The following is a 21196-nucleotide window of genomic DNA, read 5'->3' on the forward strand; positions in this document are numbered from 1 at the left end:
TTATTTAGCTCAGGTGTAAAGATATAGTGGAAAACTTGTAGCTCATTATACATTTTCACTAAAGCTATGTCAAAATCATCTAAATTTATTAAAATACCTTTACTGCTTCACAGAAAATGTGTAAGTGTGTGACAGTTTGGTGGTGTTGGGAATCCAAGCGTACGGCCCTAAATGTTTTATGAATAAGTTTTAAAAATGGATCTGAAAGACGATAATTGTTGTTGGCGACTGCTGACTAACTAGCCAGCTCTCTAAGGCCAGACAGCTGTGAAGGTAGGGTGTCATAGTTCAAAAGGAGTCCTTGTGAATACAGAAGCTAAATAAACAGGTAGTTTTGTATTACATGTTGTAAACAGCTTTTACCTCCACCCTAATGTTTACCTCTGGTTAGTATCTGTAAACATGTTAGAGAAACTTGGTTGTTGAAGCCTAAAACCAGCAACCAAGTTAAGGTAAAACATGCAAGTTTTTCCAGTGTGTCTAAAACACAGCATCATACTGTGTGTGATAACAAATGAAAAGATAAACATGAAACGATCCTGCCATGTCCCACAGTCATTTAGTTATGTGTACGTGTTAAAAAGAGAAGCTGTCAGATATTAAAACAAGCTGTAAATATGTCCATGCCCTATTTAACTTGGATAGTTTGGTTCTGAACCCCAATATTTGTGAAGTGTTCAATAACTTTTGCAAGTCGTTTAACAATTATCAGTCATTAACTTGGTTAGACACTTTGAATGCATCCAGAAATCACCTAAAAATAGTTGCTTATGTCTGCTGGATTTGCTTACTTTCCTTCAACTTATTACTAGAGTCTCAGTTAGATTTTAGGTCTGGACTTTAACTAGGTCATTCTAACATATGCATGACAGGTTTAGAAATTTCTTTAATCTTTGTTTGTAATGAATAAATGTTAAAGTGAAGACATTTGACCAAAAAACAAAACAGACCTACACATCATAAACTTCATTATTTAAAAAAAGTCAGTCTTCTGAGATTAAGTGCCTTAAAAAGGAGAAGTTGTAGAAAAACAAAACATTTTGGCAAATATTTCATGATCTTTTGCTTCTCCTCTCTGCCCTGCTTGTCTTTCCTAAACTCATAATATTGTAGTTCTCCATTACAAGAGAAAAACTCGTCAGGGTTTGTATAGCTCCTCAAAAAAGATCAGAAAGTCATCTTTTGCTGCCAGATGAGCTGCCAAAAAACTCCAGTAATTTTTTTTTTTTTTCCACATCGATCTGGTCGGTTAAATCCCAGAGGAGAGCAAGCTAGACAACGGAGGTGAATGTGATATCCCAGGTGTAAGAGGCAGAACGACGTGTGAAAGGAAACGTTGCACATTGGAGGGGAAAAAGATCTCCGACGCAGTGAAAAGGCACCTGCTTCACATCGCGCCTTTTTGCTGACAGGAGGAGAATCGTGGGGGATTTCGAAGGCTGCGGTAATGTCAAGAAAACACAATCCAGGTCACTCAAGGTGGGAGAAACCTGCCATCAAGGATGTTGAGCAATTTGCACCTCTGACCTTCACTTAGAGAAGCGCAACTAACAAAACCTCCTAAAGTTGTGTGAAACTGGCCTGTTGCCATGTAGGGCAGCCAGACAGGGGGGAGAGTAAACCAAGGTCAGCACGGTTTGACCAGGACGTGGCTTTGTGAGTTGTTAGGTTGGGTCCCAGAAGGCGCAGTCTATCAGTGTGCGGAGTAGAGGCCGGCTGACCCAGGGTCTGCGTGCCAAACGCTCTGTAAGAGGCGCTGCCCTTCATTTAACCTGGCCACCAGAGATCCCTCTCGTTCTGCCTTCCTTTTGCTTTGTTCGCCTGTATTTTTCTCAGCTAGAAGGTCTTTACCTTCCTGAACCTCTCCACTGTCAGCCATCTTATTTCTCCAGACATCTGAGTTTCAACTTCCTTTATTATTAAAAACACACCGTTTGGAGAAGGTTTTTCTTTCCAACCAGAGCATTATGTTTTCTCTCTTTGCGGCCATATAGTAAGAAATCTCGCAGCTTCTCCCACCTCCACAAACTTCTTTGTCTGAAGTTCGTGTTTTTTTGTTTTTTTTGGGGGGGGGGGGGATTCATAAGCAGAACAATCAATACATGGATTGATATGCTACAGGATGAGTTTGATGGAGGGTGATTGAGTTCGCAGCTTCCTCTTAACTAATGAGACACAATTTCGTGATGTTTCATTAGTGGATGGTGCATGATGGCACAGTTGATGATGTAAACATGAGTGATGCCTAAGGCAGGGTGACATTCCCCCCCCCCCCTTCTGCTTTCTCACAATAAAACCTCTCCAGAGCTCAGTGTGTTGGCTCAGAAGTTGTTTTTTTTTTTCCCCCCTTCAGTCGTAGTTTGAAGATTGTCGGAAATATAGTTGCGTTTGCTGCGGGTAACAGAACTTTGAAATGAGGGAAGCTCTTTATTTCCTTCACATGCAGGCTTGAAACGAGCTCCTCTGCATCCAGATCTGCCAAGGATACGTTTCAGCGCTTCTGCCTGTGAACGTCAGTCACTCAGCTGATTTATTTATTTTTTTTACGGGGGCCGCTTATTACCCTCATTTGAGTAGAAGCTTTTGAACGTCTCTTATTAACTCGAGTCGGAAGTTTTTACTGAATGTACATCTGCTGGGCAGCCTTGGTTTTTGAAGCACATTAAATGATGCGATTCTGTCTCTCAAAAGCTTTGGATAATCATGGAAAATGTTCTGCAGACACGACGACTGAACGTAAGCCTCTCACTTTATTTCATCACCACTGGAGAAACCTCTAGTGCGGTATGTTTTCTTCAACTTTAAACTTCATGTGCAGATTCATCTTAATGCACTGGAATGTCATCAAAACGTTAATCTCAGTGTTTCAGTTCAAAAAGCAAGACGCGTGTTTTATTTGTTGTATTTTAAGCATTTAAATTAGATTATCATGACTCGATGAGATTTTCTTCGAAAAGTAATATTGTACAAGGCAATTTTATTGAAAAATTTAATTTCAATAGATAAATCTCGCTTTTGTGCACAGTCATGGGTAAGACAGCTGACCTTCCCTCACATGAAGGCTAAATCACTTAAGGTCATTGTTAAAGAAGCTGGTTGTTCAGGCATATTACAGAAAGGTTGGGTGGAAGGACAAAGTATAGAAAAAGATGTGAAAGCAAAAGTGATAACACAGCCTTGAGAGGATTGTGAAGTCAAACACAGTCAGTTTTACTGATCTAGACGCTGTGTTTAGTAGGAGCAAGAGTAAAAATGTTTCTTTGGATTGTAAAGTTCAATTCCTGCCACCTTATTTGGAGGAGTTGTCAAGAGAAACACCAGACTCAGCCTTAGCTTGGCAGAGTCACAAGCTGATTCTCTCCATGCTACGCTACATTGATGCAGTAGTTTGTCCAAAAACAACTCCAGCCAAGTATTGAGATTGGGCACAGCTAAGCTGATATTTCCCTATTAAAAATATATATTTTTTAATCGTCTTGTTTAATATTCTAATTGCCTGAGAAACTGGATTTCAGCTTTGTACCAGCTGCAAGCCACTCAGTCACTCCGTTTGTCATGAATCTTTACGAGATTTTCCACTTTTTGATTTCTTACAGAAATAAATCAATTGTCCAGTGATGCTTTGATGTAAACCAGTGATTCCCATGTCTCCTTATTGAGGCTGGTGCTCCAACTCCACCATGCAGAAGCCAATACAGATGGACATGAATGCTGATATTCTGACATGACATTCAATCAGAAGGTGTCTTGGTTACTGCGCATAGTGTGTTGTATTTTTTTTCCTAATTAGTCATTTTCTCCCCGCAGCCTCGAGCCAACTCCTTCCTCTGCCAAGACCCAAGCCGCAGATAAACCAGATGGTGAGTTTCTGCACCCCCTGATGCATAAAACGAACCCCAGCAGCATCTGGGGGAGGTTACGCTAATAGATTATTATTCTTAAGTGTTAATAGGTGCTCATGAGCCGACTGCCGTTTGAAAAGAGAGCGCTTTATCAAAGCTAAAACTAGGTTTGGGCGAGATGGACTTTAAAGTTTTAACACAATTTTCTGTGGCAATATTGCTGTAATGATAAAAGCGACGATAAGAACTAGTTATTACGTCTTTTTTTTTTAAGTAGCTGGGACTGTGTGTCACAGTAATTGTCGCCCCACAAACACAAATACCGCTTTTGAAAAACATTCCCATTTGCTTCTTGAAGACACCGGTCACATAAAGAAGTGTGATTTTTAAAATATTTTTTTTTTTTTTTATCATTAAACTGCTCACAGTAACTGCATTTTCAAATTTATTTATATTCATTGATACTGTCATTGATAAAACAGTGGAGGAAATGGTAAAAATAACAATCCCGGCAATACAGACAGTTTTTTTTTTAAACATCATTAAATAGAATTTATCATAATGATAAATCGAATCTTACGACGAGAAGTTTATCATGATAAGCGATAAATGCCCACCCCTCGCTAAAATTGCCCGTATATCCGACCCCAGGTTCAAAAACGGCAGCGGCGGCAGCGGGGACTTCCGGTCCCTCCTGCAGGCCGCCGTGGGTCACGGACCCGAACTTTGCTGATCGCTACCGGCCGGACAAAACCAGCACCGTGGTGACCCAGCACCAGCAGCCGGTCCAGCCGACGCCCATGCAGAACCGCAGCTCCATCCTGCAGGCAGCGCAGCAGGCGCCCGAAGACAGCGGGAGGACCCCGGTGTGTGGCGCCTGCAACAAAATCATCAGGTAACTCCGTGCCCACGGCGTCTGCGCCATGGAATAATGTCGCCGTTTGCTCCTTCCAGAGTCCTGTTTGAGATGATGAATAATTTAAGGTGGTTAATATGCACAACGACGGGCTGCGTGTCTGCTGCAAATTAAGGCCGTCAGCATAATTCACAGCGTCTGGAGACATCTTTTATCACAGAGGACAAGGATTATCCTGTCATCTCTGTGAGAGACCTTAGTTCTTATTCTGCAAGCAAACAGAGGAGCTGTTCTTTAACATGCAAAGACACAGAGCGCTTAGGAGAGCTGAAAACATGCCTAGTTTTTGTTTACAGAGATCACTGGGCTTCTGCTGGCTGCTATTGTTAGTGCATCTCTGTTTTGCAGTGGATTCTGGAGTGAACTTTGATGCAATGTGAATGTTTTCCAGGGGTCGGTACCTGGTGGCCTTGGGGCGTTCCTGGCACCCAGAGGAGTTCACGTGCTCCCAGTGCAAGGCGGTCCTGGAGGAGGGCGGCTTCTTCGAGGAAAGGGGCTCCGTCTACTGCACAAAGTGCCACGATAACCGCTACGCGCCCAACTGTGCCAAGTGCAAGAAGATAATAACAGGGGTAAAGCCAGCAAAATCCGCGCGAAATCCGTTAATACACGGGAGATGCATCGAATGTGGAAAAATGATAGTTGCTGCTCTGCGAGGAGATTATGTTCCCCACGGCTGGCCTGATGCAAATCTTTCATCCGCTTGTAGGAAATCATGCACGCCCTGAAGATGACCTACCACGTTCAGTGTTTCAAGTGTGCAGCCTGTAAGAATCCCATCAGGAACCAGGCCTTCTACATGGAGGAGGGCGAGCCCTACTGTGAGAGAGGTGAGACACCGGACAGCACACAATGCGCACCCTGGGTTCAGCGTCCAGCTGTGGCAACGACAGCGGTCCATCTGACACACACACACAAACATCTTCACACTCACAAGCTGGGCTTCTATTCCAAATGTGTGCAAACCTTTGTCGATATTCTGCTAATGTCGAAAAAGCACAATTTCGCAATTAAATAAAAAAATGCAATTGAAATCACACGTGAATCGTTAAAAAAACATGCCACGCCGTCGTCCTCCTAACCGAGTGTTATTTCCACCAGTAATGACAATCGGTTGTTGATCACACTGATTTTGAGACGGCGGAAAAATCTCATCTTAGCCAAAACTTTTTAGCGAAAAATGTGACTTTTTTCCCCCCCAAAATCAGTGTTTCCAATTTTGCAGATTTATTTTCTTAATTCCAATTTGTGCGATTACATGGTCAATAGAAGCACAGCCACATCTGCTGCTTTCGTGCCTCGGTAAAGTGATCCCTATGATGCATGTCCTCTCTTAATATGCGATGTAACCATCTCCACAAAACAGGGTGAGAAAATAAAACGTTAATGCGTCTATCGCCGATATAAAAAATTTGAAATCCTTTTAGGAACGTTGCAACGGGAATGCTTGGCTAATGGCATGTTTAAATATGTTTGTTGCTCAAGTGTTGGGGTTATTTAGCGGGTCTCCATTTATCAAACTTGCGGTTTTTTTTTTCTTTTACAAAAAATGATCCTTTATGGCTTAAAATGGCTCAGATGTTGAATGACTCTCCAGCGTTACCTCATTTAACGTGTGGGTATGCAAATCAGCACAGTCTGGCTGCAGCTGCTCTGCCTCAGCTCTGCTCGATCACCGCTGAAGGGCTCCGAGGAAAGTTTACTTTCCGTTTTGGCTCCATTTATGTAGGACACGGAATCTTCTGCTCTGATGTGACGTCCAGTTGCCTTTCCGCAGCCACACGTTGCTCTTTTAATGTTGCTTCCAGCAGCTAGCTTAAGGTTTGTCACACATAAAACTCTAGTTTATGTTATGAGGTGTTTATCTTCTCTGGCTTTTTTGATTGGCATCTAAAACGTCTGGATGTGCTAAACGGGCTCTCGACTTTTAGCCAGAGCTACAATGGAATGGTTTACATAAAAGCCTATTTGTGTGTTGAAATGGCCCAGTCAAAGTTCAGATTGAAATCCTTTTGAGGATCTACAGCAGGATATGATTAGTGATGCTCGTCATCCGGTGTGACTAAGCTTCAAGTGTTTTTTTTGTTTTTTTGTTTCTCAGTATAATGAACAAACACACGTGGGATGCAAATGTTTTCTCATCTTTCTAACATGACAAAATGTGCAATAGTTCAAAGGGTATAAATACTTTTTCAAAGCACCGCATGTGGGTTTTGGTGGATCTGTTGGGAGGTGGAAGGATAAGCTGAACAGACAGTGACATTCAGAAAGGAAAAAAAAATGTAACAGGAGGCTTATTTTCAAATCGGAGATAAAGACAGACTCCATTTAACAGCAACATAATACAAAGCTTTGGCAAACAAGTAAAAAAAAAAAAAAAAAAAAAGTGCTGAAAATCTGCATGCACAGATTGATTAGTTCCACTGCCAACTGAGAAACATCTCAACCCGTGTAGCTTCACTCCCGGATCCGGTTCTACATATTTATTATAAATGCTTACTGGTGATAAATCGGCGGGTGAAGTGAGGAGGGCTGACACGCCATCACACAGCGTTGACTTTGTGATGGATGTTTGATCTTTTCCCTTCAGATGGAGGAAGCAGTTCAGGCCACAGAACAGAAGAAACGCAGCCGCTGGGTGGAACAAAGGACTTTCTCACTGTTTGTTTTTCTTCAAATCTGCCTCCTTTGTAACAGAAACTCACCGCAGCGCATCCCTTCCCCAGTTTCTTCTCGAAGACGTTTTTATTCCCCCCCCCCCACCCACCCCTTCCCTTTATCAGGCTATTTGTCAGAGAGTTTTGTAAAACGCGGGCGCAGCATCGCTCCGAGCTTTTGTGTCGTAGAATTAGGCGGCGCGTAGCAGTCGATCATAAAGTGTGATGTTTTCATCTGCTGTAATCTATTTAGCTCCAGTTTACCATGCATTTCTCTGCTGGCTTTTATGAATGGTGCGTACGCTTCCATTATGCCATAAATGATTTAGCGGGGCGGCGGGCTCCTTGCTCACCGCTGACGCTCCCGACGTTGCACGACTGCTTTATCAGAGCAGAAGCCAGGAAGCCAAGTGCTCATATTCTGAATAACGCCTTTAGCTCTGATAAACATTCTGCTGCCTCAGCATCTTGCAGGGATTGAGCAGCTCTCAGCCACTCGCTCCTGAGAAGCAGCATTATAACCCGACGCTTCCCCCCAGAGTCCTTGTGATGAAAGAGACCAGCATAGACCGGTCAAGTATCCAGAGTAATACTTCCGCTCCCCCCATCCTAATCCTTCCTTAAACTGTGCAGAAAAATCCCCGACTGCTGCACAAAATGCCACAAAACTTCCACGGCGATGAGGAGAGGAGCCGCCGCCTGGCTTCGGCACGTTGTTCCCGCCGCGGTTCAATTCCTTTAAGTGGCTGTTTGGTGGGACATATCATCGTAAACAGCCGAGACCTCGGGTTTTATTAAACATAAAAGGCTTTCACAATCTGTGTTTCTGAACTCCCCTTTCAGGTGAAGTGATGCAAGAGAGGAGGTCATGGAGATGTCCTGATCTGATCTCATAGATGAGAACAGTTTATTTTTTTTCCCTCTCTCTCATTCTTTCATGTTTTTTTTTTCTCTCTCCAGACTACGAAAAGATGTTCGGTACCAAATGCCATGGTTGCGACTTCAAGATTGATGCCGGCGATCGCTTTCTGGAGGCCTTGGGCTACAGCTGGCATGACACGTGCTTCGTCTGTGCTGTAAGTCATTTTGATTGATTCGGCTCCTCTCTTCGGCCCACATCTCTCGTCTGTCCCCGTCCAACCGCATCTGCACAATCTGCCTCTTCCCTCGGTTTTTGTCCTTTAACTCGTCACCTGCTGTCTGTCTCGCGATCTCCGGCTCCCGCTCATTTCTGTGAGGGAAAACTCCCGAGTCGAGTAAATAATGTCTACAATCTCTGCCCTGTTGAAAACGGTGCACTGGTGAAGTCTGTCTCCTCTGCCCTGGTTTCTCAATCTGTCTCTCTGTCTGTCTTTCATCTTTTAAAGCTCTGCCAAATCAACCTGGAGGGGAAGACGTTCTACTCGAAAAAGGATAAGCCCCTGTGCAAAGGCCACGCTTTTGCTCCGGTGTAAGAGAGCCGGCTACACCTTCAGAGGAAGCAACGCATCTCCCACCACCTCCTCTATATCCCACCCCGCCCTCCGACAAACTCCACATCCCGTCCTTTGCCAGCCACACACACACACACGGAGTTGAGCGCAAGCTTCTTTTCTATCCCGCAGACTTTGTTTTTATACGCCGAGCTCAACGCTAGCTTCACACACAGTCCACCTCGCTGCCCGCGAAGACAAAAGCTGTGCTGCAAAACTGGATGCAAGCAAAGAATTATTCCAACTCCGTGCCTACTTGATTTTTTATCTAAAAATAAAAAAAGTCGCTCTTGTTTTTTTTTTTTTTTATCGAGATTCATTGCAATCATCCTCAATCTTTGTGAAGTGACATCGGTGGTCTAAAGGAGTCAGTGAGCCTGTAGTAATCACACACCTGCAGTGCCCTTTAATGTGTTGGGAAGCAGTCAGGGCTGCTGCTTTCTGCCTGATTGGACCGAACCGCCAACCCCTCCTCCTCCTCCTCCTCCTCTTCCTCAAGAAGCATGAAGTGCTGCAGGTTCCACCTCAGTGCTGACAAGTCGGAGCCAATAGATGAGAATGTTTTATGGTGAAATCCTTAATTGGTCCCATTTTAAAATGTCACAGATGTGTTTAATGGAGAACCTCCATAATGTAAAGAAATTCCCCTTTTCACATTTCCAAGCTGAAAAGGGAATCAAACTCAAATTTTTTTTTCATTGTGACATAATATCACGACACCTCATTGCTTTCGCTCCATACCATGTATTTAAACTGCTTCAGATCTGGGCTGCGTGTGTTTATAGCTTACATTTTCAAATAAAACTATTTACTTAACCCACAGAAAAGACTGAGGCCCTTCTTTTTGTTGTTTTTTTTTTTTTATTAAAATGTTAAACCCAAACCTTCTTAGTAGGTCTTGATGAGTTAAAAAAACATTTGTTTCTTTGTCACATGGCCTTGATGGATAATTATCTTTAAATCTCCAACAGTGGGTTGCTTCAGTGTTTAGTATATATTGTTCAACTTAAAATATTTTCCAAATATCTTGCAGCCCTAACTTTTGCCTTCAAAGAGCTTTGGGTTTATTTTTTAACCAAATCATCTCTGTCTTTCATACCTACTATTTTGAATACATTTATTGTTCTCTTGTGAATCGGTTCATTTCTCTGGTATTTTGATGAATATTGAAGATAATAATAATAATAATACTGCATTACATTCTAAGAATTATGCACCTTATTAACCTTGTCTGTAGATCTGAATGTGAGCAACCCTCCTGCTGGATTATTAACCACATTCTCTCTGTATGGGAGATGCGATTTGACCTATGGTTTATATCAATTGTTGCCTGGAGACTTTTATTGTGCAAAAATAATCATAGAATGGAAAAGTACAAAATGTGGAAGTCAGGAAACGCTGAGGGTCCTTTGAAGTTGGTTACTTAAACCGAGAGATTTTCCAAACGATGAATAGCTGAAACATCCAAAATAACAAATAGAATCACTAAGTCATAGAAATGCGCAGCGTCTCTGCAACGTGAACCGAGTTTTAACTCGGCGGACCGCTGCGGTGGAGACAGTCCGTTGCGAGGTCAGCAAATTTTGTGCTGACCTTGCACATTTGTTGCGCAAGTGTTCTTTACTCGAAAGTAACTTTTTTTTTTTTTTTTTCCAAAATATAACCGTTTATGTTGGAGGTTTGCTGAAAAGTAAAAGATGTCATCATTTGCTTCTGTTACAGACGTATCCCTTATTGCGACCGGCTGCCTTCCTGTGTGGCGCCAGGATGAAGTCTAATAGTCTAATAATGTGAGCTTTGCATCAAGCTATTGTTTTAGACATGATAGTGAAGTTAAACCATCAGATGCTGAGGTGTTTTTTTTTTTAATTGGCTGAACCTTTCAGCTTAAATGTCACTAATTTCAACCCATCGTTAAATTTAAAAAAAAGAATGGCATGGATGTTTTGGGATGGAGACAAATTATCTGATGAAAATGAATAAATTATCCATTAAAAAAAATCTTGAATGAATATGTTGACTGCCTATGCGCAACATAATTTCATTTTCTGCTAGTAGAAACTGCTGCTGTCTGCAGAAATTGCTGACGTGGGTGAACATGGATTTGTTGTCTTCTGCTGTTTCTGCTTTAACTGGGACTGAATGTTTTTGCTGGAATTGGAGAATTTAAGCAAAATATAACGTAATGAAAGTCTTAATAGTTGTTTTAAGACGACCTGAACACATGATCATTTTTTTATTATTATCCGTTTTAATGTAAAGAATCCAGTCCTTGATGTAACAATATATAATTTATTTACAACAATTTCCGATTGAATTACTATACATAGGTTTTTGAAATGTCATAGATAGATATATATACATAAGGCCAAGTAAATACTTGAAAGCACTTAGAAACGAATTTCCAAAATTCTACCCACAAATCCATAACATTGTCCAAAAGTACAGAAAATCTCCCTTAGCAGAAGTTTTTCCACTGCCACAAAAGTTTTGACAACAGTTTACATTGACGATAAGGAACACAAAAGGTTTTTTTTTTTTTTGTTAAAAAAAAAGAAAAACTCCAAACAAAGAAAACAATAGAAGGATTATACAATTGCATAAGCGCTGTGGCATGTAATAAATACAGCATTTTTGACTTGCAGAAAGGCAAGGGACATTGAACCAAGGAACTAAATAGAAAACCATTCACAAGTACAGAAGTCTATTGTTCTTAGTTCAAAAAAGAAAACAGTTCAGTCAGTGACAGGGAGGTCTGCACACACACACGCACGCATACATACACAACACACACACACATACTTAAATATGCGCACGTCCTCCACACCGAATAGTAATGAGTGACAAAGAATACAGTGCTGAGATGTATCACAGGGTGAACTGACAGCATAAACCCTCGAACAAAGCATTCGTGTTACAGACACGGCGAGTCTTCCACAGAGCTATCAGTCTGAGATTCTATCATGAAGTAGCCGGTGTTCATCACACAGTAACTGCAGATGTGCTGCATGACTCAGATGTGAAGACAGATGCTGTGCAACATCACTGAAAATGTACTTAGGCAACACATCCAAGACGATGACGAGGGTGCTAAAACTTCCCCAGCTACAGTCTGACTGTACAACTACCGCGGCTCATTTCCCCCCCCCTTCCCCCGAACATGCTGCTGCGTCGACGCCGTCCGAGGACTGACGTCCTCCGGCGATTAGCCTTGCTGACTCACCGAGAGCGTCGGCGACTGCTTCCACCTTTGTGTTTAAATGCTTTCCAACAAGTGGTGGGAATGAAAAGACCCAGGATGAGAGCGAACAGAAACGTCCTGCGAAAACGGCCTCTAAACCCTTAACACTGCAAATCACTGCTAGATCGCCAAAGAACAGGATATAGGCAAACACGTCACGGTTTTTAGACTTGACAAATGCTGCGCCAGTTAAGTGTTGCGTTCTTCTTTTTTTTTTTTTCTTTTTTTTTTGGCTTCATATTAAAATATAATTTACATTTGTTTACAAAGTGATCAAATTATGCATCGACTTTCAGAAGGAAAAGAAAAAAAAAAGTTAAATGATGGTAAACTGACTGATTCTGCAAGTACAAACGGTGTCAAAACGGTTCTGATGGATACAATACGAGGATGTGGTGGACTCAAATGATATTCCTAAAACTTTGGTTACCAACTCTGCTGATATACAGTATGCAAAGTGACAGCACGTGGCTGGTATAGAAAAACTATTTACATATTACAATGTGGCGATGATTGAGCGTAATCATCTTTTTTTTTTTTTCTTTTTCTTCTTTGAGGGAATAATCCAAGGGTTCTTAAAAAGGTAACATTGGATTTTTATGGCATCTTCATATAAAAAGGGGTTGAAAGTGTTTATAAAGGGGTGGAAAGATCCGAGTTGCCATGGGAAACACAAGTTTTAAACCCGGTGAAAGAAAAACAGGTGCTCCCCCCCCACTGAAAAGAAAAACGTAAAGGTACATTCCAGATATCCGACAATCGCAAAAGGAATCCGTTGAAGTTTAAAGGCTGAGACACGGATGGCGGGATGGAGAAAGGGCCTTTCCTTCCATCTTTAAACAGACAGCTTCACATGCAACCCTGAGGCAGACAGAACTATGGCTAGTTTGGGATTGCTCACACCGTCTGTGAAGTGCACCGCTCGACCTGTGGGGTTTTCATCAAGCTCTGCTCATGACTTGACACATCCATTACTAAGAAATTACTGTGGAAATTAATGCTAAAAAAAAAAAAGGGAGAGAAAACACACACTTTCCAGCGTTGCTATGGACAAACAAAAAGACTGTGTGAATTTTTGACTGAGACGGCTCGTCTCATGTGGAAATAGCGTTTGCTGCGCGGCAAATATTGAATTACCACCAAAATTGCTTTATAAATAACATAAACAAAGCTGCAGTTTTCCCTTTTGACGTGACAATTTTGAAGAATTTGTTTTCAGATTTTTCTGTGGCAAAGTGCGCTACATTATCCATGGAGTTTAATAACCCTGTTTTTTTTGTGGCCAATGTTTGTGTGCTGGAGAATGAATGTAATCAAGGAGGTGAAAAATGTCACTTTTGACGACATTCGCTGTTCGCATAAATGCAGCGAGAACGCCTTTTAGTGCTTATGGCTCCTTCATTAGCTGAGAAATCTAAAACGCACAAAAACAACAACCCAAGAAAAAACTTCACACGATGAACGATCAGAGTAACATTCTGCACGAGATGAAACAAAATCAAAGGACTTCATTCTCAGAGTGGAGATGCACTAAAACCGACTGCTCTCCTAAAGAAGAAAGGTTCCAACCACACACACGTATTGATTTCGAAGCAGAAAAAGCTGCGAAGCGTCTCGCTGAATCAAGATGTCAAGATGTTACATTCACAGTAGTGATACCGGCTGGAGTAACACAAAAAAGGAAAAAAAAAAAAGCACAGACCGTGATGAGACGGGACTTCTGGGGCGTACAATCTGCTTTTAAACCTGCAGCGGTGCAGGCGGTGCTACGCGCCGTCGTGGTCGCTTACACGCAGGACAACGTGTCTTGAGATAATGTCATGGTCACCTGCCAATTGCATATTTCACCTGAACTGACTGACCGGCCCTCCTTGTTATTCCGGGTGGAACGCAGGTTTTTCCGAACCAAGTTCATAAAAGATTGAGAGGAATTTGCAACATCGGCTGTAAGTTAGAACATTGCATTTGCATATTGCTCCTTCTTAGCTCGCTGAACAAAAAGTGAAAGTGATATCATGTTAAACATATCGTAAAACCTTCTGACAGAAACGCACGGCTCAGCCTTCGCCCTAATGAAATCCGTTGTTTACAGACGTCCCTTACTGTTTTGGGGGTGTGAGTAAAAGGACACAATCCTAGATAAACTTTCCGCTATCTCCTAAAAATAAAGAAGAGACACATTGGGACAACGCTGCTCTTTGTTTCCAGCTGCTCTTAGTGTTATGTCTGCATGTTGCTGTGTTCTGCACCAGTCTCTCTCTCTCTCTCTCTCTCTCCTTCTTCTTCTTCTTCTTCTTCCTCCCTCTCTTCTCTCTCCGTTTCTGGGTTAGCATTCGCCGTCAGAGACTAGGAAAATCATGGCCTCCTGTTTGCCGATGTCAGCCATGACCGTAGCCAGCTGGTTGATGTTGCCGCTGTGGAAGTGCTGCGCCTCCCACAGGTCCAGGATCACAGAGGTCGGGCTCGCTTTGGATGCAAAGAAACTCATGTGTCTGCGGAGCAAAGGAGACGAGAGGCAGAGGATAATGAGAGATCAGAAAAGACAGCTTTGCATTTTCTCTCCTTTGGAGAAGTCGTAGAGAGAGAGAGAAAAAAACCCTTTCAGCTGATATTTTGTGGCGCTTCTGTGGTTTTTGTAGCTCTGTCAATGTCAGCTTTTGTTCTGCACCACAGCACTACATCCCAACCAGTTCAGCCTCTTGAAGCTGAAACCAAATCCAAAATAGCAAATGTGGACCAATGTGTTGGCCTTCAATGCCGCATCTCAAACTGAAAAGATTTTTGAAAAGCCCAACCTTTGAGTACATGTATTCAGTCAGCACAAAATTATTTAAAAAAAATAAATAAATAAAATCCCCATTGGCACACATTTTGGTCCTCCTAGCCCTCTTTTAAAATAAATATAATTAAAGCAGAGTTTCAACAAACCTCTACATAGTAACCCAAGTAGTTTTCAGTCATATAGCATCCTTCACAGATAAAAACTGCAACGTGTGTCACAAACACAGAGAATGCCTACCATACCAAACACACGCCGGGAGTTTCCTAATCACGTTTGCGACTTTAACTGCTTTGATCAGATGGGATCAACAGCAGAAACCTTTTCCACACACTAGTTTTCCTCTGCTTCTACTCTACGTGTACAAGGAAAAAAATTAATCACCAGGGTAGACGAGAACGTTTGGGTGGAGTTTTGGAGAGGAAGTGCTAAGGATGTGGAATTTCACATGAATAAATATCCTCAGTTCATATTTTGTTATCTATAGCTGTCAGTTTTAAATCATTAACACACGGCTACAAATGAAGTAGTACATTCTTTAAAAAAAAAAAAAAAAGGGCACAGTCAGAGGAAATCATGGTAGAAACAACCAGGTAATAGTGGAATAGTTCAAACTTGCCTTGAGATCCACCAATAAACACTCCAGGTTGAGTTAGCTTGAAGCAAATAATGAACCATCTTTTCATGTTAGGAGGAGCTGTGAGACTGTATGATTTCATTAGGGTGTTTCTGCTCCACAGACTACTTGTTAGAGTCCTAGCTTTATATAACATAGCAGCCATTGACTCACAAATCACTGCTCATCTTTGGAGCTTGAGCCCCTTTGCTGAGTTTCTCCCTGCACAGCTCCATCAGACTAGTGGCAGCCAGTGGCGCAACTACACATTATTCAGGTGGATGCGAAAACATCCAGAGGCGACGATACGTGAAGGGTAAAACTCGCTACATTTACCTCGTTATGTGCGCCAGGTGAAGAAGCGTAAGGCGCGCTGAAGTGTATGGGAAAACATCATCAGCGCGCCGCTCCCTCAAGACGGGGTTTTGGCGCCCCGTCTGGTGCTGCGCCCCTATACGTTGCATACCCTGCAATACCCACTTTTTGCGCCACTGGTGGCAGCAGCAGTTAGCAAACACCTGGTGGAACTGCACACCTGCTGAGCTAATCGTACAAACGACATCTCATCTCCTAAACACGCTAGTAAACACCTTAATGAAAAGGCATTGTCAGAAAGAGACGGAGCTTCTTAAAGAGACAAAAGCCAATTGTGAAGTCAGATTTCTTTAGGGTAATATTTTGTCACCATCCCAAAAATAATGGTTTAAGTCATTAAGATGACTTAGGCCGTTATTTTAGTAAGGTGACAATTTGATACATGCAGCATTTTCATAACAGCTGAAGGTAAAATAGTTACTTGATTGTTCTATAAAATGTCCCTATGTGGTTTTAAATAAAATTCTGGTGGGCCATCGGGTCTTTCAGCTTTGAGATTGATCCAAACTATACGGCCCAATCAACACGCTACTAGACATCAGACATAAAATCAGCCTCCTTCCATTTCAGTCCACAGGCCTAATAAATCCTGTGATGTGAGTTGAATAAAAGAGAGATCTCTCTCGCTCTAAATGAGAGAGAGAGATTGTACTCCTAGTCTGTGAGAAGTCACATTAGGATAAAACTGCTGAGATATTGGCAGAAGAGGCTTCTGCACAGTAAAAGTACCAACAATGATGTCACCTAATAAGGATTTTTCTTCTTGACTGAATAAATGTAATGCACATTAAAGATTGCTTTCTCCCTTATGTTGCTACTCTTCCATGAAAAAAAGAACTCGTTTTAAGACTTTTTTTTTTTGTTTTGTTTTAAAACAACATTAACAATCGCGAATTTGTCCACATGTGTGCTTACTGCATAGCCTTCACCGCTTTTTATTTGATGCTACAATTGGCCCCCAAATCTCATACGGCAAATCCTATATGAACTTTTGACAGTTAAGTCGGAGGTGACCTTTTCCGTCTTAGGCACGGCACCTTCCTCAATCAAACCCAATCAATGACAACAAAGCGGTGGCCCCGGCCGGCTGCAGTTTTGATGTCGTGCGGGACCTGATCCCTGCAGTAGCTGAGGACGCTTGTTTGATTTAAAAGCCTTTTTCTGTTCCCCAAATGTCCAGGGTCTGCACGTATGACATTAAAAGAGCAGCACACACTCTGGAGTGGTTTTTTTGTTTGTTTTTTGTAAGGGAAGAGACAGACAATGAGATGTGTTTTAGAAAAGCCAAAGAGTCTGTTGTTTCCTCGCGTCTGCTGCCGTCTGCCTGCTGGAGCGTTTCGTCGACGGCTACGAACATGTGACTGCTTTGGCTGTACACGCAGTGCCGACAACACTGTGTCATTTCGAGCCAGCTGGATTTTATAGCGTAAGCGACTTCCTGAGAACAACAAAGACGAGTGTTGGTCAAAAAAAAATATCTGGAGATGAGCTTCTGTGTCATTAACCAGATTTAAAAAGAAGAAGAAGAAGAAAAAAAAAGCAGCCTGGCGTCCAACGCGTCAGCCGTGCTTATTCACCTCGCTGTGTGAAACCCCGGCTTATCTTGTGCAGCTCAGACACAGACGTTAGCTCGGTCTTGGGAGAGAGAAAGATCAAATAAAAGGTTCTTGGCATTTTAAGTTTTATTGATCGGTCCTGTTCCGCTTGGTCTGAACGCTTTACGCAGTCAGAGACAAACACAGAAATACAGCATGACAGAATGCCAAGCAGCTGCTGCCTTTTCAGGAAAACATGTTGTTAAGGACAGATCAAACAACAAAGAAGTTGTTCCTTCCTTAGGACCTAAATGAGAATTGATTATGTTGAGCTGAACGTCGCTAATTAAACCTGCAGCGCATCAATTCCAGGCTGGAATTAATTGGGGTAAATAAAGTTGATTGGACAAATTAGGTGCTCCTATTTGATTTCATTACGAGGTAGAAATTAAATTGGCGGATAGGGGATCAATGTCTGGCCTCACTCTGTTACAGATGCTTGGGTGATAAAGTACAGTAACCGGGAGAACAAATTGGACTGAGGTCGGCACAGATCCAAAACTATTCCATCTCTGTTTTTTTTTTTTTCTTTTCGGTCGCTGATGGGCAGCTAGCTTGCAGCCTTTCCAATTACAGCTTTTAAGCAGGATGTCGCAGCCAGAAGTTTAGCGGCAGACTTTAAGCTGCTTACCTGTTTCTGAGGGAAAAGGGAAGACAGGGGTCATGTTTTCTTGGAGGAATGATAGCTGTATCCATCAAGTCCACATTAATCCCATAATGTTAGCTGAGTCGAAAGAGGATTAGTTTGCTAAGGCATTACCTTGTTTACCTGAACTTTAGGACGAACATGGATGCACTTCACGTTCATTGATGGTGAAGAGTTTTACAAATACATAGAAAACCCCCCCCCATGAAACTCCGGTTCTGTTTTCTAAATGCAGTGCTGGGCTTTTCAACATTGTGTCACATAAAAATATACAAATAGTTTTTTCTGGATTTTATGTACAACTGAGTGTATGATTATGACCTAAAATGTAAAAAGAAAGTTCGTTTCACAATGTTATTCTTACAAATATGAATTTTAAAAGCATGGCAGTCATTTGATTCTGCAGCCTTTCTGAGTTAAATAACTTTCATTGCAACAAACTCCAGATGGACTTTCAAATACTCATGAAGAAAAGCATCCCCAAACCATGAAGCTACCCCAGCCATGTTTCACCATGAGGACAGTTTAAAATTTTAAATATTTGAATACCTTTAAAGGTTAATCCTTTATACACTGTCTAACATTTCCACAGAAGAAGTCTGCATATCTGAGGATGCGCTTTATAGTCTAAGATGACTCTTTGCAAGTTCCCTCATTCTCAGATCGGGTTATCGGATCACGTTTTAGATCATTACAAAGTTTGCATTTACCTTTCAAGTTTAAGTCTTTGTGCTAGCATTCTCCAGTCTGCTCCGTTGGGACAGGGCGCATCCAGGCTGCCACAGATCTTCTGTCTGATGAGATACGGGATCTGAAAGGCGCTGGGCCCAGCCAGAGCCGTCGCATTACTGTCCATTAGCAGGAACTCGGAGTCCAGACCTCGCGTGTCCTGGTGAGAGCAGCCGAAAGACACAAGATACACACCTTTCTAAGCTCAGAACCGAAAACAGCCTGCGTGTGTGAGTAATCCAAAAGCGAGATCGCAGCGGTTGCATGCTCCGACTGTTACCTTGGCAATGTTAAAGTCGAGGGCAAAGCTCTGGCCCTCCCCCTCCACCTGCCATACGCACAGCTGGCAGGTGAGCTCGCAGGTGCTGAGGCTGAGCCGCTCCAGAGTGAACGTGCAGTGCAGGTACCGCTGGGAACCGTTCCAGATGTGGTAGAACGGGATCTCCTGCGGAAAAAACATCGCAGCAGCACAGTCAGGGCCGCGTGTCTGAAACAGGGCCGCCCACCTGTAACACGCCGAGATTATCATTAATTACGCTGACATAAACTGTGATCATTAGGTGAAAACGGCTACAGGAGTGAAAGGGAATACATTTGCAGTTGCTGACAAATAGGATCTTGAGCAGCAGTTAAAAGATGACCGGCTGAGGATTACAGAAAGTGTCAAACTTGGAGCTTAAATGCTATATTTGGATCACGGTTTCCTCTTTATCCCTTTTTATGCATTTTTTTTATTTTCTGCAACTACAGAGCTGTAAATGATGCTAAACATGAAATACGCCAAGGGGCACGGATACGTACACATGTATGCATAACAGCTTGGAGTGTATCTGCTCTGATAGAGCTATGGTACAGTGTTTCGCTGAATTTATCAAGACTGACAATTTCAACATTTTTATTTCTGTTGCTCCATATTCATGCCTCATTTGCATAACCCAGGAGAAGCAGGGTAGTAATGCTGGGAAAAAAAAGAAAGCTAAAAAAAAAACCTTCCCACTTTCCTCCAAGTTCAACTGCTAACAAGACCTCACTTGGAGAGTCAAGTGGGCCTGCAGTGCATGGCGCCGACCAAATGGGGGCACTGTAACCCAGTCGGACCATCGGAGGGCGGTGGGCGAAGCACGCAAACGTCTTCAAGCGGCTCCAGGGAGAGCAAAGGTCTTTCTGACTGTGCTGCTGAGCGGGGAACAACACTTCCAAATGAACAGGCGCAGTCCAGAGAAATAAGCCTATGCTCTGGGTGCATTGTTGCAGCCCCTGCTTGCTTGGCACAGCCTGCGCGCTCTTTGGGGACCCGGTGCTCAGTGCTTACATAGTTACAGCCAGAACATTTTCTAGCCCCCCACCGCCACCCCATCCCCCTTTGAATAGCCCTTGTGTTGCCGTCGCAGGACTGCAAGGTTGCTGGCTGTGCAGGTAAAGAGAGCAGTGGAGGAGGAGAGGGGGCTTCCAAAAAAAAATTCAGCCTGCAAACTATTTACATTCTGCTCCATATTTCATCCGAGCTCCCTTTGAGAGCAGCAGCTAGTTTAATCAATAAGATTGCACCTTTGGGTTAGAGCACGCACACACATACACACGCACACACACACACCCACACACACACACACGCACGCACACACACACACACACACACACACACACACACACACACACACACACACACACACACACACACACACACACACACACAGCCCACATATACATGCTATTAAAACATGCACACAATATAATGCAATAAATTAGTGAACTACTTGGGAAGATTTAGGAAGAAATGGACACAAAAAAGCCCCTCGCTTTGAGTGGATATTGAATACAAGTTGGTCTAGAACAGGTCTAATTAAAAATCTGAGCTAAAATAAAAACACGTTTACACAGAGAATAACAGGCCATTAAAATTAATTAGTGATAACAAGTTGCTCCTAAATAATGTAATAATCTAATTCAAAAGCAAAAGTAAAGAAATCTTCTAAAACACGTGTCAAACTCAAGGCCCGGGAGCCAAATCTGGCCTTCGGTAGTTTTGAATGTGGCTCTCTATAGACTCCAGACTCCAAGCTACATAAATCAGCCCCTCCAGTTTCTCGCGACTCCACGATTGTAAAAATTCACACAAAGTCAACAGATCCCGGCATTGTTTTACGGTAACGCGTAACTCGGACATTGTTGCGAATTTTATGCAAAAGTGGCCAAAAATTTTTCATTTAAGTCACTGCTAACTCCCACCTGCAGGTGGCAGTATTTCTTACTTTTTACTTATTTTGTGCGAGTAACAAGAAGCTGCATTTATACAAAAGCACAAATATTGTAAACCTCAACATTGTTTAA

The 21196-nt window shown here is 42.5% G+C and overlaps 2 protein-coding genes across 7 annotated transcripts in view; one reads left to right on the forward strand and one right to left on the reverse strand.

Moving 5' to 3' along the window:
• pdlim7 (PDZ and LIM domain 7) overlaps positions 1–9714 on the forward strand; it is a 39508-nt gene extending 29794 nt beyond the window's left edge. For all 3 annotated transcript variants that reach the window (XM_017307189.2, XM_017307191.2, XM_017307190.2), the window contains exons 6-11: positions 3808–3860; positions 4494–4737; positions 5150–5330; positions 5468–5588; positions 8376–8491; positions 8783–9714. In XM_017307189.2, coding sequence (XP_017162678.1) covers positions 3808–3860; positions 4494–4737; positions 5150–5330; positions 5468–5588; positions 8376–8491; positions 8783–8869 — 802 coding nt within the window. In that variant the 3' untranslated portion in view covers positions 8870–9714. The remainder of the gene's footprint in view (positions 1–3807; positions 3861–4493; positions 4738–5149; positions 5331–5467; positions 5589–8375; positions 8492–8782) is intronic.
• Positions 9715–11163: 1449 nt separating this feature from the next.
• The window catches only part of unc5a (unc-5 netrin receptor A), a 178266-nt gene continuing 168233 nt past the window's right edge, over positions 11164–21196 (reverse strand). For all 4 annotated transcript variants that reach the window (XM_008419934.3, XM_008419933.3, XM_008419932.3 and 1 more), the window contains 3 exons: positions 19149–19313; positions 18850–19028; positions 11164–14620 (listed from right to left, as the gene is read on the reverse strand). In XM_008419934.3, coding sequence (XP_008418156.1) covers positions 14455–14620; positions 18850–19028; positions 19149–19313 — 510 coding nt within the window. In that variant the 3' untranslated portion in view covers positions 11164–14454. The remainder of the gene's footprint in view (positions 14621–18849; positions 19029–19148; positions 19314–21196) is intronic.

This window comes from Poecilia reticulata, chromosome 10 (assembly GCF_904066995.2).
Source record: "Poecilia reticulata chromosome 10, P_reticulata-male-v2, whole genome shotgun sequence".
NCBI lineage: Eukaryota > Metazoa > Chordata > Actinopteri > Cyprinodontiformes > Poeciliidae > Poecilia > Poecilia reticulata.